The sequence below is a fragment of the Stegostoma tigrinum genome, chromosome 29, assembly GCF_030684315.1.
Source record: "Stegostoma tigrinum isolate sSteTig4 chromosome 29, sSteTig4.hap1, whole genome shotgun sequence".
Classification (NCBI taxonomy): domain Eukaryota; kingdom Metazoa; phylum Chordata; class Chondrichthyes; order Orectolobiformes; family Stegostomatidae; genus Stegostoma; species Stegostoma tigrinum.
The window spans coordinates 35938690-35958406 of record NC_081382.1 but is presented as its reverse complement, the minus strand read 5'-3'; the positions used below and the strand labels follow the sequence as shown (position 1 = coordinate 35958406).

General features: G+C 46.6%; 1 protein-coding gene across 1 annotated transcript in view; it reads left to right on the top strand.

Annotated features, from left to right (window-relative positions):
• The window catches only part of LOC125465429 (adenylate kinase isoenzyme 1-like), a 154749-nt gene that overhangs the window by 76768 nt on the left and 58264 nt on the right, over positions 1-19717 (top strand). The window contains exon 8 of the mRNA XM_048558945.2: positions 9766-9836. Coding sequence (XP_048414902.2) covers positions 9766-9836 — 71 coding nt within the window. The remainder of the gene's footprint in view (positions 1-9765; positions 9837-19717) is intronic.

The window sequence follows — 19717 nt, the reverse complement described above, 5'->3', positions numbered from 1 at the left end:
TTTTTGTCGCACCTCGAGATGAAAGAACACAGTCGAAGTCACACAGTTAATGTTTTAACAAAGACTGAGGAAGCTTTAATGGAAACTGCCTCTTATTGCCATTTATAAGTACTAGCTGACTTTCTGTGTCATATCTAATGTACTTTCAACTTCATATTCAAGCTGTGTGCAGTGTCTGACTCTCAAGTCATCACCATGGAATCCTATTGCATCAAAGATGCCATATGAACACAGGCTGTTCTTTACACATGACAACCAAGGTGAACAAAAATTGACTGTGATGTGTTGAGCCAGTTTTCACTGACCGACACCTTCTGCCTTGGCTAGCCCAGAGCCTAGTGCAGCCTGTGTTCTGTTTTCTTTTCTTCTTTTGGAGAGAATAGCTCCTGAGCAGAGATAAGGCACTGAAGCAGAAATCCACGAAAGATGACCTTGCTTCTTATTGTCTCTCAGGATTCCATGGAAGGGGAGCAAAGGTGGACATTTTAATCAAACTGTTGTCTCTGAGAGAGGATGCTGCAATGCGCGTGTGGTTGCCAAGGCAGAGGCTGACGTCAACACCTCTGTGGAAGAGGCTCTTTGTGGGGAAGACAATAACCCTCAGGGCTTGTTTATGTTTTCTTGTGGCTCAGTACAATAGTCTCCAACCTTATCTGCAAGTGGGAGGGAGTAGGGAAGCAGAGAACTTTGTGCAGTAGGTTATACAGTGCCATGAAATGTACTGCAATGGATATGTGATTAATTGACCATTTATAATCCATTGCCAGAACTGGGCTCTCTCTTGATAATGACTTTGATAATGGTTAAAATAAGTTATGGAGTGAAAGTCCCTGATCAGTGCGATTAGGGATAATTCGACTCACTGTTAATTTGTGTCCTGTCCTAAGCACACTGACAGTTTCAGGTTTAAAGTGTTTCCTTGTTTCTCTCACTTCACCGGGTATCGTTTTAATTTTTGCTGCTTTGCAGTGAGTTATCCATCAAACGTCCCTCGGATTTTCATCCCTAATCCATCCATACGTCTGGATGTCCTGGCTCTGCTTTTCGATAAGATCACAATTGGTCTGATTCTGGCTTCAAGCCCACTTTCCCACCTACACTCACATGCTGTACCCCCCCGCCCAGCCACCAATAATTATCGATCCCTCGTGGATCAAGAAGCTACCGATCTCTGCCTTAAAAGTATTCAGTGACTCCACTGTGGGAAAGTGAATTCCCAAGACTCACAAACCTCTCAGAGAAAAATAATTGTCTGATGTGTGGTCAGTGTATATACTACACACACGTGTGCAATGTATTTGCTAAATATTAAATGGCAGGCCTCACCAGTCACAGCTGTTTCCCATGAAAAGAAGGGAGATCCCATGTCTCCCATCACCATGCCCCCCTTTAAAAAGGCCTGATGAAGGCTCCATCATTGATTAGGCCCATAAAGCCAGTGTTTACCAGGGTCCTGGTCAGTAACAGCCTGGCCCTGAAAGGTAAGGAACAGGATGAACACAGCAGGCCAAGCAACATCAGAAGAGCAGGAAAGCTGACATTTCGGGCCTAGACCCTTCATCAGGAATGGGGGAGGGGAAGAGGGTCTGAGGATTCCTAACCTGAAGAAGTTACCCTCCTCTCTCTGGACAAACCTCAGGGGATCTCCCTCCCTATTTATTTCAGAACACTCCCCCTCCCTCATTTCTGATGAAGGGTCTAGGCCCGAAATGTCAGCTTTCCTGCTCCTATGATGCTGCTTGGCCTGCTGTGTTCATCCAGCTTCACACCTTGTTATCTCAGATTCTCCAGCATCTGCAGTTCCTGTTATCTCTGGTCCTGCAAGGTTTCTGTTTAACCTCATGCACTGTCCTGAAACAATTAAACTGGATTTGAATTCCAATGTCCAACCCAATGATCTTGAGTGCCTTCAACAAAATAAGAAATGTAGACGTCCACCATCTCTGAGGGTGAGAGGGTAATCCTGCTCGAGGTGAGTTATGTGGTATGCTGCTGCAGTGTGAATACTGGGACATTAAAATCACATCAGGATCACTCTTCAGTCACAGACTGGTCTCCGTTTGACAGAGGTACCATCCACATTCAATGCACACCATGGCACCCAATCCATCAAACCACCCAACAACAACAACTATTTGTATTTATGTAGCACCTTTAATGTCATAAACCATCCCAAGGCACTTCACGGGCACTTTGTAACACCAACCCACATAAGGGGACGTTCGACCAACAGCTCGGGTGAAGAAGTCGACTTTAAGGAGCATTTTAGAGGGGCAACAAGACCCTGGAAAAGTGTGTTTGGAATCCATCTGCACAGGTGCCAATGAAAAGTGCTGTTGTAAAGTAAGAAATGCAGCAACCTGTTTGTGCACAGCAAGATCCCACCGAGCTGGTTCGCTGTGTAGTTTATGCCCACCTGCGAGGACTGAAGCAACAGTTTGAACAATGGCATCTCTGACTGTGTGGCACCCTCTCAGCATTGCACTGAAGGAAGAACTTGGGCATGGCACCATGCTGCCCACGTGGCATGTTGTATTTTGGCTTCACTGAGCGTGGGCCTTTCAGCCTGGGCACCGAGGCTCAGATCCAATGCAGACTGATAGCACAGAGGTTTCTTCTGCCAATTGGACGTAAAGGACCAATAAGATAGACACTTAAAATAAAAGCAAAACATTCCAGATGCTGGAAGACAGAACGCGTTGCTGAAAGTTAGCGTGCATGTCCAGCAGGCAGTAGAGAAGGCTAACTGTACATTGACTTTCATAGCGAGCGGATTTTACAGGGCACTGGTGAGGCCACACCTGGAATATTGGCGGCACAGTGGCTCAGTGACGAGCACTGCTGCCTCACAGCACCAGGGACCCAGGTTCAATTCCACCCTCGGGCAACTGTCCATGTGGGTTTCCACATTCTCCCCGTGTCTGTACGGGCTTCCTCCGGGTGCTCTGGTTTCCTCCCACTGTCCAAAGATGTGCAGGCCGGGTGGATTGGCCATGTTGAAATTGCCTGTAGTGCCCAGGGGCGTTTGGATTAGACTTGGGAAATTAGGGGAATGGGCTTGGGTAGTATGCCCTTCAGAGGGGCGGAGTGGATTTGTTGGGCCAAATGAGCTGTTTCCACACTGTAGGAATTTTATGAGTATTGTGTGCGGTTTTGGTCTCCTTGGCTGAGGATGGATGTTGTTGCTGTGGAAGGAGTGCGGCGAAGGTTTATCAAATTGAATCTTGGAAAAGCAGAACTGATGTATGAGGAGAGATTGAGTTGGTTGGGATTGTATTCATTAGAGTTTAGAAGAATGAGGGCGGTAATCTCATAGAAACCTAGAAAAACCTAACTGGACGATCAGGCTAGATGCAGGAAGGACGTTCCTGATGGTGGGAGAGTCCAGAACGAGGGGTCATACTTTAAAGAGAAGGTGTAAATCTTTTAGGACTGAGCTGAGGAGCTCACCTAGTGAGTGGTGAGCCTGTGAAATTCACTACCAGGGTAAGTGGTTGAGGCCAAAACATTGTGCTTTTAAAAAGGAGGTAGATATCATTCTTGTGTCTGAAGGGATGAAGGGCTGTGGGGGAAGGGTGGGATTAGGGTATTCAGCGCAATGCAGAGCAGACAAGAGGGGCCCAGTGCCCTATCCCTGCTCTTCTTCATTTCTGTGTGAAGGCTGGAAAAGCTCAACAGGTCTGGCAACAAGTGCAAACATAGAAACATAGATAACATGGCAGTCCATAAAGCTTTATCAGAACCGAAGAAAGGTGGAAAGTTTTAAGAGAAGAGGCAAATGAGAAAGCCCATGCTAAGCTGGAGGAGAGGGGATATAATGCCACAGAAGATTTCAAGTTGCAACAGCTAGCAGGAGCAGTGATGGATGTGAAGAAACAGGACCTGGAAGGGTTAACTGGTAATCACAAGCTGAGCTTTGCCATTTGCATATTGACGACTGTGAAGACGAAGTCAGCACATTTTTACCAGATCACAGGATGCTGTGTCATTACAGAGAGGTACCTGGTGTCAGTTTAACCTGAGGGCTACCACACCTCATGTGAGGGGAGAGTGTGAGCAGAGTCGTTCATAGTAACCTTGACCAGAGCAGGAACTGAACCCATACCTGAAACGTCAGCTTTTGTGCTCCTAAGATGCTGCTTGGCCTGCTGTGTTCATCCAGCCCCACACTGTGTTATCTCTCATGCTGTTGGGGTCACTTTGCATTCCAAACCAGCCGTCCAAACAACTGAGGTCTAGAAAGGATTTACGAGGATGTTGCCAGGATTGGAGGGTTTGAGCTATAGGGAGAGGCTGAACAGACTGGGGATATTTTCCCTGGAGTGTTGGAGGCTGAGGGGTGACCTTACAGAGGTTTATGAAATCATGAGGGGCATGGATAGGGTGAACAGCCAAGGTCTTTTCCCCAGGATGGGGGAATTCAAAACCAGAGGGGCATAGGTTTAAGGTGAGAGGGCAAAGATATAAAAGGGACCTAAGGGGCAACTTTTTCATGCAGAGGGTGGTGCATGTATGGAATGAGCTGCCAGAGGAAGTGGTGGCGGCCGGTATATTACAACGTTTCAAAGGCGTCTGGATGGGTACAAAAAGGAAGAGTTTAGAGGGAGTGGGCTAAATGCTGGCAAATGGGACTAGATTAGTTTAGGATATCTGGTCAGCAAGAATGAGTTGGACCGAAGGGTCTGTTTAAGCGCTATATATCTCAATGGCCCTATAACCAATCCCCCTTTGAGGGCCATATATGGGAGGGGGGCTAACCAGTTGTCCATTTGGACTCCAGGGAGTGCTTCATTGATTATTCTTCATGTTAACAACATGTAACTGAAGTAATACACAAGTTGAGCCTGACATCTCACAAAAGACCATTATACATTTCAGATGTGAAATAACTAGCTCTTAAATAATATGTAATAAACCTGTTGACTGTTCATCAAGATTGAGTCTGTTCTGTGCCGAAGAAATCGTGTGGGAATCCTTCCCCACGTGGTATTAGTAACTTAGATCAATACTGTCCATAGAAAGGAATGATGGCAGTGCATTTACCTGAGACTTGCTGGATAGTAACTGTACTTCGAGATGTTGTGGTGGGATCCACTGCAGCTTCATAGGACAAATGTGGTGAGAATTCCCGCAGTTAAAAAAGAAACATTTGAATGCGACATGGAGGGATTAAAAAACAACACAGACCGATCCACAAAACAAAACAAAACTGATGAAACAAGATGGAAGCAGTTTGCGATCTAAAGTTGTTGAACTCAATAGGGTCCCGAAGGCTGTAGAACACAGAGATGAAAGTAAAGATGAAATCAAGTTGAAAGATAAACGATGCCTAAATACTGCAGATGCTGGAAATCTGAAAAAGCAACTGAATTCAATTCTGAAGAAGATTCGTCCTGGACTCAAAACATGTAAGCGTGTTTTGCTCTGCAGGCATACCCAGACTTGCTGAGTCTCTGCCGGTTTCTCTGCGTTTGTTTGGGAAAGATAAATGAATCTGGGTTTTCTGACTCAGATTCCTGATCCCAACCAGTCAGTCAGGCTGAAGTGGGCTTTGAGTGAGGGGTAAATGATGCCCCAGAATTGGAACAGAATCTGAGAGCAGAGTGCTGCCACACTGGGCTGTTCGTAGAGCCCTAGGATCAGTGTGGAAGCTGACCATTCAGCCCATCAAGTTCACACCTACCCTCTGAAGAAAATCCTTCCCAGACCACCCCCCTCTTACCCTAACCCTGTAACCCTGCATTTGCTTTGGCTAATCCGCCTAACCTCCTCATTCCTGGATACTATGGACAATTTAGCATGGCCAATGCACCTAACCTGTTAATCTTTGGACTGTGGGAGGAAACTGGAGCATCCAGAGGAAACCCGCACAGACACGGGGAGAATATGCAAACCTGGGGGTTGCCTGAGGGTTGGACCAATTAAGAGCTGTCCCTCTGAAGCTGGTGTTGAGGTGGAGCATAGGGACTTGCTGGAGGAAATTCACTCTGTGCCCAGCTATACCCTACCAAATCCTGGCAGTTTTCGGTGCTGGCAAGGGGTACCTGAGCTGGGAGCTATCCCAAACGCCCAACACCAAACCCCTTGCACGATAATCGTGAAATTCTTGAAGCAAAAGATACCGCTGTACCTCAGGTGCAATTTTTGTGTTGCAACGTGGTGGGACGAGAGATCCCAATCTCAGACGTTCATCAAGGTACTGAGATCCTTGAACCTGGGCTCGGTGTGGCTGCTGAGGCAGGTAGGTAGTGTTAAAGACAATATGTGAGGTTGTGGTCCAGGGGCCCTTGGAGAGAGTGAGGAGTGACCTCGAGATCATAACAGCGAGGTCGTGGTAGGGGGGGGAGCAGGTGGAAGTTTAAAACCTAACTAAAAATTACAACTGATCTCACTGAATCACAACCTCCGCTGCTGACGAGACCACCACCACATAGTCACTGAAACTCACCCTGGAGATTCCCAGGAACAATCTTTTGCAGGCTCTCGCAGAATTATCAGACAAAAACAAAGGTGTGCTGTCAGGTCCAGATGTTCAAAGTGAGGGTCAATTCTTTGAAATACGAGCCAGTTGAGACAGAAGCGGAAACAGTGTGATCACCAGAGGGCAGTATGATACATCTGACTCCTGACACCTACTAGATTCCAGCAGTATCCCCATTGACTGAAGTAAACAGGCTGATGGGAAATACTATATAAGAGACCAGAAAAACGTTAGCCCCAGAATAGCTTCATCCTCAGCCAAGATAGACATGTTCAGATGTGCTCTGATATGCTTCGGGCAAAGGATGTCTGTCGCAGCTTAATTAAACAGCAGGTCAGGTAACCCCTCAAGACTGCATTGAAATGCGGGCACAAGATTTTCAACTCCCACTGCAGTGATTTTTTGTCAGGAATTCCAATTCCCTGTTGATAGTCTATGAGTGCGTGAATCAGGACCAGGTGTAGGCCTTTCTGCCCATCAAATCTACTTCACCAGTCAGCAATAGCATAGCTGGAGGCTGGGGATGACATTACAGAGGTTCATAAAATCATGAGGGGCATGGATAGGTTGAAAAGCCGAGGTCTTTTTTCCCCCAGGATAGGGAATTCCAAAACTAAATGACGTTGGTTTAAGATGTGGAGGGAAAGATTTAAAAGGGGCCTATGGAACAACTTTTTCACACCGTGGGTGGTGCGTGTATGGAACGAGCTGCCAGAGTGGTGGAGGCTGGTACAATTACAGCATTTCACAGGCATCTGGATGGCTACATGACTAGGAAAGGTTTAGAGGGATATGACCAAATGCTGGCAAATAGGACAGGTTAATTTTGGATATCTGGTCAGCATGGACGTGTTGGATTGAAGGGTCAGTTTCCATGCTGAACAACTTTATGACTCTAATTGAAAAATAATTCTCTCTGTCTGATACAGGGGTGGCTCAGTGGTTAGCGCTGCTGCCTCACAGCGCCAGGGACCCGGGTTCAGTCTGCGTGGAGTTTGCACATTCTCCCTCTGTCTGTGTGGGTTTCCTCCGGGTGCTCGGGTTTCCACCCACAGTCCAAAGATGTGCAGGTTAGCTGGCTTTGTGAGATTCTCCTGCAGAATGAATTCAACATTCTTGCCAGATTATTTTCTTCCCTAGGTATTTGGCCTTTTACACTTGGCTGCACGAAATTCTGTCAAATGTTATAATGCACTTACATATTTTACCAAATAACAACTTCAAAATCTAATGTTGCCCCACCACTGCCTGCTATCTGTAGATCGCACCGATCTTCTTTGAGCTTCCTGCTCAATCGTGCAAGTTAGATTTGGCTCTGGCCTTAAACCTCATTCCTCGGACCTCTGCACTTCTCACTCACTCCTCTCTTTCAGCACGGAGACTGGACTGGCACCGAGTGGGAGAGGGAAGCTTCAGCTCATGAATATGGAAGCACCATGTTTAGTTTCTCCTGTCGTGGGAGGTAGGCATCACTGTGCCCTTGAACTGAGTGCCTTCCTGGGCTACTTTTTGTGAGTGGTTGTGTGGTGAGTTACGAGCTGGGTCTGGAGTCACATGTAGATAGCTTCCCCTTACAACAAAATGATGGTGCAGGGGTAATGTCACTGGGGAAGTAGTCAAGAGTCAATAAAGCATGGAGCTGGAGGAACATGGCAGGTCAGGCAGCATCAGAGAAGCAGGAGAATCAATGTTTTGGGCCTGGACTGGAGGCCTGATGAAGGTATTGACTGTGACTCCAGTATCTGCAATTCTCACACTCTCCAAGTAATCAAGATACCCAGAGTCTAGGGAAAGGCCAGATCCCACTATGGCGGCTGCAGGAATTTAAATCGAATTAAAGACATTTGGAGGTGAAACCTAGTCTCAGTAATCGGAACAGGAGCAGACCATTCAGCCCCTCAAGCCTGTCACACCATTCAGTGAGATTGAGGCTGTCCTGTAGCTTCAGTCCATGAACCTGCCTTTGGCCTATATCCCTTAACACCTTAAGAAAAAAAAACTATCCATCTCAGATTTAAAAATAACAAATGATACAGCATCCACTGCTGTTTGTGGAAGACATTTCCACACCTCCACCACCCTTTGTGTGCAGTAGTGCCTCCTAACATCTCTCCTGAGTGGTCTGGCCCTCATTCTCAGACTATATCCCCTAGTATAGAATCCCCACTAGAACATCCTTTAGAAAACTAGTGGAAATAGTTTATCTGTATCTATCTTGTCAATCTTTGTTTAGGACAGGCCAACTCTTCACCCCAAATAAACATCCAGAAATGCTGCAGAAACTCAGCAGGTCTGGCAGCCCTGAAGAAGTGTTGTACTGGCCTCAAGACGTTAACTCTGTTTCTGTCGGCACAGATGCTAGCCAGACCTGCCGAGTTCCTCCAGTACTCTCTGTTTCTATTTCCGATTTCCAGCATCTGCAGGACTTTGCTTTTCCTTCACCATGGCATGTGAGATCCCAGACAGTAGGAGCCAGGTTGTCCAACTGAGGTAGGCCTGTGGATTTTCAGGGACAGCATTTTTTAATACCTGCTGTGTTGATGCTATGGTCAAGAAAGCACAGCAACACCTTTACTTCCTCTGGAGGCTAAGGAAATTCAGCATGTCTGTAAAAATTCTTACCAATTTTTATAGGTGCACCATTGAATGCATCCAATCTGGGTGCACAATGGCCTGGTACGGCAACTACTCAACCAAGGGCCATGAGAAACTACAGAGAGTTGTGAACACCAGCCCAGTTCATCACACAAACCAGCCTGCAATCCTTTGACTCCATCTATACTTCTCTCTGCCTCAGAAAGGCAGTCAATATCTTCAAAGACCCCCCCCCCCCCCGACCCCGTTATAATCTCGTACAGCAGGCGGAAGATACAGAAGCTTAACCACTCGCGCCAACAGATTCAAGAACAGCTTCTTCCCCGCTGTTATTAGACTGGTGAACGGTCCTCTCGAATTTTAAATTTATTGGTGATTTTGTTCTTTGTGCACCTTCTCAGCAGCTCTGTCATTGTATTCTTCGCTCTGTTCTATTACCCTAAAGCACTTTGTTTGGTATGATCTGCACTGCGCACAGAACAAAACTTTTCATTGTAGTGAGGTGCGTGTGACAGTAATAAACCAAATCTAATCGTCTAGGCCCGAAACGTCAGCATTTTTGCTCCTGAGATGCTGCTTGGCCTGCTGTGTTCATCCAGCTTCACACTTTATTATCTTCAAATCTAATCGTAAGTGTTTATGGCAGAACAGCAGGACTTTTCTGTTGATTTTCTGCTCTTTCTCCTCAGAGCTGGCTGGGCAGGAGATGCAGCGGGCCTGTGACAAGGGAGTGAGAGAAGGGGACTGGCTGGATGTACAGGTGAGCAAAAGCTTTTGCTGCAGCGATTCACAGGCTACTTCATTGGACAGTCAGCACCCCACCTCAACACTGCCTCAGCCCCTCCCCTCCAGGGAAGGATGTAGTTAGCCACAGAGTGAGAGTTCAGGCCATTCCTATAGCACAATCTCACCCCTTGTGGGGCAGCTGCCAGGATGAAACCGAGGCAGAACAAGAGAGTTTGCATTTATATAGCTCCTCTCCTGAGCTGAGCGACCTCCCAAAATTCTTCAATCCAATGCTGTGCGCTGTGAAGGATGGCTGTTGGTGCCATGTGGGAGATGTAGCAGCCAAATAGTAAAAAGTGATTTGTGTAATCAGCGATATGTACCCACTGGATCATCCATTTCTCTGACAATTGCTGGATAAGTATTGGATAGGGCATCGAGAATATTACTCTTGGCTGATCTTTGAAATGCTTCCAGGGAGGGCTCTGTTGTGCCCACCTGAGAGGGCATTTAGGGCCCTCTGCTTAAAGCCCAATCTGAAAAACTGCACCTCCAACAGTGCCACACTCCCTCAATGCACTGTAGTGCCAGGCCTAATCTTGGGCTCAAGACCCTGGGGTGGGATGGGAACCTTAAAACCTTCTGACTCAGAGCCAAAGGTATGGTGTGGCCTGGAAGGAGACGTGGGGTGAGGGTTTAAGGTGGAACCAGCCGCGTTGTACCGGCTGGAGCTGAGATTGCATTGATAGTTCCCCGTGGTCATGGGCAAACAAGTATGCTCCATGAAGGTGAGTGGGCACTGAACAGTGGGCTCAGTCTGTCTCTGGTCATTCCTTCAGCTCCTGGGCCCTTCTCATGCATGTCTACCTTTCTTCCCCTTTAAAGGCAGCTCTCAAAAACCTGTCTCTTTGACCAAGCCTTTGGTCATCAGACCTAATGTGCGGCTTAGCATCATGTTTGTTTTGTAATGTGCCTGTGAGGTTTAACTGCATTCGAGTTGTTAAATAAATACAAGTTGCTCTTGTTGTTGTTGGCGTAGCCACAATCTCCCGGCAGTCTTAAATCTCTTTCCATTTTGTCCTTCGAAACAGCATCAGTCAAAAGTAATCCCCATTGTGAAAGCCTTGGAGAATCTAACAAACAGAAAAGCTCACTTGGCACCCAGAGCAAGAGTAAATAGAGAGGAGACAGAAAAATAAAGGATTTTTCGAGAGCCCCATACTGTTGCTACAAATCATATTGAAATAAACATCTCCTGACCTATGATTTTGCATGCCCATTTAGTGTGATGCCTAAGTAGTGTGTCAGAGGGAATGGCAGAAAACTACAACAATGCCTATATGTGGTAATTGAATGCTAATCTCCATATAACTAAAAAGAAACTGACAGATAAGCAGTTGAGTGTTAGCAAAAACGAAGGACAGAAAACTGAACAGGAAGCTGAATAGACTTAAATCCAGGTTTACAAATTTGTTATCTCAACTTTACATCATTAGCTAGTGCAACATTTACTGTTAGATGTTCCTGACTTTGTCTTCCCATCATTGCCGCATCTCCCACTTCCAGGTCTGTCGCATTACCTAACTCAGTCCCAGCCTCCAGTCAACAATGGCTGAAACCCACCTGCATTGTACTGCATTGTACTGTTTCAGGGACTTAGTTGGCTCAGTTGGCTGGACAGTTGGTTTGTAAAGTGGGTTCACTCCCTGCTACCAGCTGAGGTCACTGGGAAGGTCCCAAATTCTCAACCTCACTTGAAGTGTGGTGACCTGCAGGTTAAACTCATCACCAGTTAAGAACAAAGTGTGAAGCTGGATGAACACAGCAGGCCAAGCAGCATCTCAGGAGCACAAAAGCTGACGTTTCGGGCCTAGACCCTTCATCAGAATTTTTCTTTTCCCTGGTGAAGGGTCTAGGCCCGAAACGTCAGCTTTTGTGCTCCTGAGATGCTGCTGGGCCTGCTGTGTTCATCCAGCTCCACAATTTGTTATCTGGGATTCTCCAGCATCTGCAGTTCCCATTAGTCAGTGATGGTAATACAGTTGAATATCAAAGACTGGTTATCTCTTATTGGTAAGGTTAGCCCAATTGACATTGGGTAGGAATCTGCATTGAGTTATTAAAGTAAGTCTCAGGGGACTGGGGAAAGGAACACATTCGATAATTCACTGCCAACATTGGCTCCCTCACCCACCCTGTACCCTCATTCCCATTCCTGAGTTAAACTTGCCCCTGCACAATCAGGAATCAGGAGTGAGAGCTTCCTGGTGAGGAGGCATAAATACTGAAGCGGGAATACTTCACCCTGGGTGAGTTTTCCTACAAAGGCAGGAACTTTCAAGATTTTAATGCTGCAGGGTACTTCTGACATCTCTGGGCTGGAGAGAATGCTTGCTGTCGGATTGAAAATCCTTCTGTCACCTCTGACCTTACAGCCTATCATGTCTCTTAATGCCAACCATGTTCATCCTGTGTTCTGGGAACAGTACCTTGCACTCACCTCCTGCTCTATAAGAATTAGTGCTTCCTCACGTGGGACTCCCAACCCACAAGCCTGGCCATGACTTCTGAACCAGCACTGACTGCCGTGGAGCCATGACTGAGTTATAACAGCTGTACCCGCACTCCCAACCAGGCCCCTGCTTTCTGATGCTCCCACCCCAACACCCCCCACCCCCTCATGTTTTGAAATCAGGCCCCATTTTGTCTTCCTGCCTCAATCTGCAGACTTTTAAAATCCAAATTTATACTCATTCAGACTCCCAGGGAGCATTAACAACCCAATCAGCTGTGACCTCATCAAATGGTAGAGCAGGATTGAACGGCCAAATGGCCTACATCTGCTCCCAACTCCTACGTTCCTAACCTGACTGTAAAACCTGAGGGTATTGGGTGCAGTGCTGGTTTTTACATCCTAACAAAGTTCTTGTGAAGTTGTTGTCGTTTTTGTCTGCACTCTGCACTGCATGGACCCTTTAAGGTGGCCATGCATTGCCCAAATATGAGTCTTTAAGGGGCCATGAGCTGCTTGCAACCAGTTCAGTGTGGAATGTTCTGGATTGCTGCCCTGCTTCATGCCCCTATGTCCTACTCTTCGTTGATGTCCTGTAAGAGTAATGTCGAGCCGGGCATAAAACTTATGTCCCACTAAAAACTGTGAGCTTCTGCACAGGCAAGTCAGTTTTGCCATATGGTTTAGCTCATCTCCCTGTTATTGGTCCACTATCGGTCACCGTGCCTTCCATCACCCAGGCCCTGAGCTCTGCAATTCCCTCCCCAAACCCGTCTGTCTCTTCAGCTTACTTTCCTCTTTTAAAATCTACCTCATTGACCAAGTTTTTTGATGCCTTCTCATGAGGTTCCCAGTCGTTACAGGCTTGTGTTGGGGCAGTTCATTCCGCTGAAGGTGCTATCTGAAGGTAAGTTGTTGTTGCTTCCAGTTCCAATCTCTGTGCTACGGGCCATGATCCTTTACCCAGGCCTTTGTCGGAAGGAAGGGAAACATGGAGCCAATAAACAGAAACAATATAGAATATTATTTTTAGCACAAATAAAGGAATAATTCTGCAAACGATCTGCTGTCCACGAATGAAGCATCCTCATCTATGATCGTACTCTGTGGTTCTGTTTCAACTCTAATATGCGTTGCCTAGCAACAACAAACTCATGAACCACCAGCAGAGAAAATGCTGTCACTTCCACACCACTTTGCGAATGCTTCCTGAGGTTTCTAAGGCAAACAATCTCTGCAGGCCCCACCCAGTTAGGAAAGCACACAGTTGTAAGGTTGTTAACTCCCTGTTGGATGCATTCCTGGAGATTTTCTCAACGGAAGCACAGAATTGTTACGATGCAGACAGAGGCCTTTCATCCCATCGTGTCTGCACTGACTCTCCAAATGCGCACCTCACCAAGTGATAATGGGAACTGCAGATGCTGGAGAATCCAAGATAATAAAATGTGAGGCTGGATGAACACAGCAGGCCAAGCAGCATCTCAGGAGCACAAAAGCTGACGTTTCGGGCCGAGGCCATTCATCAGAGAGGGGGATGGGGAGAGGGAACTGGAATAAATAGGGAGAGAGTGGGAGGCGGACCAAAGATGGAGAGAAAAGAAGATAGGTGGAGAGGAGAGTATAGGTGGGGAGGTAGGGAGGGGATAGGTCAGTCCAGGGAAGACGGACAGGTCAAGGAGGTGGGATGAGGTTAGTAGGTAGGAGATGGAGGTGCGGCTTGGGGTGGGAGGAAGGGATGGGTGAGAGGAAGAACAGCTTAGGGAAGCAGAGACAGGTTGGACTGGTTTTGGGATGCAGTGGGTGGAGGGGAAGAACTGGGCTGGTTGTGTGGTGCAGTGGGGGGAGGGGACGAACTGGGCTGGTTTTGGGATGCGGTGGGGGAAGGGGAGATTTTGAAGCTGGTGAAGTCCATATTGATACCATTGGGCTGCAGGGTTCCCAAGCGGAGTATGAATTGCTGTTCCTGCAACCTTCGGGTGGCATCATTGTGGCACCGCAGGAGGCCCATGATGGACATGTCATCTAAAGAATGGGAGGGGGAGTGGAAATGGTTTGCGACTGGGAGGTGCAGTTGATTATTGCGAACCGAGCGGAGGTGTTCTGCAAAGCGGTCCCCAAGCCTCCGCTTGGTTTCTCCAATGTAGAGGAAGCCACACCCGGTACAATGGATACAGTATACCACATTGGCAGATGTGCAGGTGAACCTCTGCTTAATATGGAAAGTCATCTTGGGGCCTGGGATAGGGGTGACGGAGGAGGTGTGGGGGCAAGTGTAGCATTTCCTGCGGTTGCAGGGGAAGGTGCCGGGTGTGGTGGGGTCGGAGGGGAGTGTGGAGTGAACAAGGGAGTCGCGGAGAGAGTGGTCTCTCCGGAAAGCAGACAGGGGTGGGGATGGAAAAATGTCTTGGGTGGTGGGGTCGGATTTTAGATGGCGGAAGTGTCGGAGGATGAGGCGTTGTATCCGGAGGTTGGTGGGGTGGTGTGTGAAAACGAAGGGATCCTCTTTTGGCGGTTGTGGCGGGGGAGGGGTGTGAGGGATGTGTTGCGGGAAATGCGGGAGACGCGGTCAAGGGCGTTCTCGACCACCTCACCAAGTGGCATTGTCCTGCCCGTAAGCCTGCATATTGTTTCTCTTTAAATAATTATTTTATACTCTCTCAGTTGCTTCAACTGAACCAGCCTACACCACATTCCCAGGCAGTGCATTCCAGACCCAACCTACTTGCTGGGCGAAACTTTATTTCTACTCTTGCTTCTTTTGCAAATCCTTTTTAAGTTATGCCTTGACATTTTTACAAGCAAGAACAGTTCCACCAATCTACTGTTTCCAGACCCTTCATGATTTTGAAAACCTGTATCAGATCTCTTCTGAGCTGTATTTGGGGGTGGCACAGTGGCTCGGTGGTTAGCACTGCTGCCTCACAACACCAGGGACCTGGACTGGATTCCACCTTCAGGTGACTGTCCACATGGAGTTTGCACATTCTCCCTCTATCTCCCTGGTTTCCTCCAGGTGCTTTGTTCTCCTTCTACAGGGTGTGTCTGCGTAGGAATGCTTTTCAGGGGGTTGGTGGAGAATTGATAGGCCGAATGGCCTGTTTCCACACTGTAGGAAATCTATGATTCCTGTTCTCCAAAGAAAATTGTCCCAACTTCACCAAACTATCCTCTTTACTGAACCACCCGTGAACCATTCTTCTGCATCCTGTCCAATGTGTTCATATCCTTACTAAAGAATCATAGAACCCTTACAGAGCAGGAGGAAGGCCATTCAGCCTATCGGGTCCACACAGACTCTCTGAAGAGCATCCCAACCAGACCCATCCCCTACCATATCTCTGTAACCTTGCATTTCCCACGGCTAACCCACCTGGGCCGTACATCCCTGGACATTATGGTTAATTTAGCATGGCCTGGTTGATACTCAAATGGAGAATGTATACTTTGTGACAAATTTGCCCAGTCAAACGCTGTGACAGCCTTGGTATGAGTGTTTGCGTACAGCCAAGGGTTACCATTCCCCAATATATCTCCTTGGCACATCATGAAAAGCCCGTTCAGCAGCTTTAGGGGAGCATTGTGCTGACAGTTGACTACAACCAGCCTGGGTAGTTTGGGATGGTTTTCCCACTCTCTACATTTGTCTTTCGAATGAAATCAATCTCCCGTTTTTCTCATTTTTTGTAAATTCTTGTTTAGCACAGAAGAAGCCGATGATAACGGGTTGAACAGTCCATGAGCTCTTGCCCCATCTACCTTAACTTTCCATTGTACAGCCACCACTGTGTCTGCAGTCCTGGACCTCCCCTGAAGTCACATGACACCAGGCTATAGGCCAACAAGTTTATGTGAAACACAAGCTTTTGGAGCGCTCGAAAAGCTTGTGATTTCAAATAAACCTGTTGGACTATAGCCTGATGTCATGTGACTTTGGATAATAAGAACTACAGGTGCTGGAGTCAGAGATAACACAGTGTGGAGCTGGAGGAACACAACAGGCCAGGCAGCATCAGAGGAGCAGGAAAGTTGACCTTCTGGGTCAGGACCCTTCTTAAAACATTTCTGAAGAAGGGTCCCAACCGAAACATCAACATTCCTGCTCCTCTGATGCTATCTGGCCTGCTGTGTTCCTTCAGCACCATACCATTGTATAATGTGACTTGTGACCTTGTTCCCTGAGTCAGAGATCTCAGAGATAGTTCCCTGTTTGCTAGCCAGAGTTCAGTCAGTAGAATCTTGGCCTCTGAGATCAACGTCTTTAGGCTCAAGCCTCGCTGCAGATACCTGAGTGTGTGAATCCGAGCTGGCACTTTGGTGCTGTACTGAGGGAATACTGCACTGGTGGAGGTGCTCCCTTTCAAATGCTGAACCAAGGCTTCGCCTGCTCTGTCAGATGGATGCGAAAGGTGCTGGAACACTACTATCTGTCACCAACATTTAACCCTCGGCAAAAGCAGGTTAATTAATCATGAGCACATTTTTGTATGTGGGAGCTTGTTGCAGGAAACTTGTCAGTGGTATTTTCCTACACCACAGCCATCCTTACAATTCAGGAGTGGTGCAGTGTTGTGGTGCCCTGAGGTAATGAAAGGCACTGTATAAATGCAAGTCTTTCTGTGGTCATGGAACTGGTATCTTTGATGCCTTCACATAGTGACATTGAAGTTGGAAGCTCAATGGTGAAGAGGATTGAACCTTCCTCCAGCCCCACTGTTGTAATAATGTTCAGCACCAGTGCACTGTGCTCTTCAGGTCATTACATTGCTCTGTCCCCACCATCTTGGAGCCGAACCTCACTTGTGTTCCTGATTTAAGAGATTCAATACTGCTAACTACCACATTCTAAGACGTTCCAAGCTTCAGTAAACTGGGCCAGCTGCTGCTTTCATTCTTCAGTGACTAGTTCAGTAACGCGAGAGGGCTTCACAAATACTGAGTCTAAAGGAACTCGTCTGTCCTCCTCAGGGTCACAACTTGAAGGTCTCATGCCTTACTCCAAAAATAGAAGATAGCAAATGTCATTTATGTTAACGCTTTGAGTCCAATTTACACAGAAAGCCTTCAAAGTGTATACTAACCTGTGGGAACAAATGCCTGTTTCTCCTGATCTGGTTTTATTTTATACCTGGCTTAATGTTGTGGTTAGGGGCCTGTTTTAGCCCAGTTGGCTGGACAGCTAGTTTGCAACATAGACTGAACACCAACATGGGTTCAATTCCTGTGCCAGCTGTGGTTATTCATGAAAACATAGATTTAAGGTAAGGTGTATAATGTGAAGAGGTCATTGAGGAGATTTTCTTTGCCCCAAATGGTGGTGGGAGTCTGGAACTTACTGCCTGAAAGGGGGGCTGTGGGAGAAGCATCACGTAATATTGAAACAGGAATTAGATATTCACTTGCAATACTATAACCTCCAGGTCTATGGGTCAAGAGCTGAGAAATGAATCTAGTCTTTGTTAACCAGCTTGTACATGATGGGCCGACTAGCCTCATTCTGTGCCGTAAATGTCAATGGATCAACATGTGAGTCAAAGCCTTTGGAGGAAGGGAGTGAATCAATAGAAAATTTGAGCTGGTTGGTGGATTTCCTGTTGTCCTCTCTGGTGTCCTTGAGCTCAGGAAACCCTGCAGCTGGAATGGTCAGGATTGTGAATCTCTTATATGGAGAACCTTCCTCCCAATAGCAAAGCACATTGCAGACCATGCACTCGCACACCATCATTAGAACCAGGCTCTGGACAGGCTTTCCCAAGTTATCTTGGGTCCACATGGGATGCCCCAAATTGTGAAGCAATTGTTGAGGAGGGACGAACTGGTTCCCTTTTTACATTCACCTGCCCTCCTGAGTTAGTCAGAACAAGGGCAATTAATAAAAGATCCCCTCCCTTCTGGATACCTTTCTCCCAGATCAAACACATTTGTACTTTAAAAGGAGCCAATTTCACCAGGTTTTCATGAATTAACAAAAGTGTGAGTGTATCAGTTACTAAACTTAAGAAGAAATAAAAATGCAGCACATAAACACGCAGGTTAGAAAAATAAATGAGTCCAAAAAAGATAAGAGATATATAGACCAGTTCCTGTGTGTTGTTCATGAAGAGTCAATGGTGGAACATTGATAGTTGATCATTGCTTTTGGATTCTTGGTTTTGTAGGTTAAGCGAAATCATCTTATCCTATTTCATTTTGCCTGGCTAGCTAGCTTCTAGTACTGGGAGCAAGAGATTCTTTTATCTGCAAGAGGTGGTTAATATTTGGTTCTTCGACTGTGACCAATCTCACACTTGAGCTTTGGCTGGCATACCTTCTTCCATTAATATGAACATAACCAGAGTTGAATTAAAACAAATTGTTGGATAAACTCAGCAAGTCTAGCAATATCTACGGAGAGGAAGTGCTGTTCATATCTTTCAATTCCAGTGATCCTTCATTAGAGCTTGAATTAGCTTTTAATCCCTGGTCTTGTCAATTCTTGCAGGGGGAGACTCAAAATATATCTCTTATCCAGGCTGCTGTCTTTGCTCCCATTACATTCACAGTCTGAGATAACTCCCACAAGGTTACTGTCCAGTTAGAATCATAGAACTTTACAGTACAGAAGGAGGCCATTCACACCATCATGTCTGTATCAGCTCCTGGAAGAGCTACTGGCTAGTCCCATTCTTCAGTCCATCTCTGTTACCCTCCAACTCCATCACTTCCAAATATATATCCAACTGTCTTTAAAAACCTCCGATGGAATCTGCCACTACCACTCAGAGACAGTGCATTCCAAATCCTAACAACTCTCTGAGTAAATAAATTCCTCCTCATCTCACCCCGGCTGTCTTCCTGACAATCTTGAAGTTGTGAGCACCACTTTGTGGCACATTTCTCACCTTTAGGTATATTCCTTTGAAATATTGTATGGACATTCTTGGATCTCTCTCATTTTCTCGCTCTCTCTCTTTCCCCACACAGCCACAAAATTTACTTCTGCAATCATTTGTATAGCTGTGTTTCCCTTTTCACATGTTGTGATGAAAAGGTCAGCATTTTCAGAAGTGCTGCAGAATTATGATCTGTGGGCATGATACTGTGCTTTGTGCTGAGTTCATTCAGTGCAGTTGTTGTAATTGCAGGCATGCTCAACGATAGTAGGAACTGCCGATGCTGGAGAATCTGAGATAACAAGGTGTAGAGCTGGATGAACACAGCAGGCCAAGCAGCATCAGAGGAGCAGGAAAGCTGATGTTTCGGGTCTGGATTCTTTGTCTGCCCCTTTTGCCAATTAATTCCTTCTCGAACCTGCCATCATTGGAAACAATTTCTTTTTCTTTATTTAGTCTGAACCTGTCAACGTCTAAGCACCTTTTATTAAGTTTCCTTTTCTCTCGAATGTCCTTTCTATCTGTGGAACT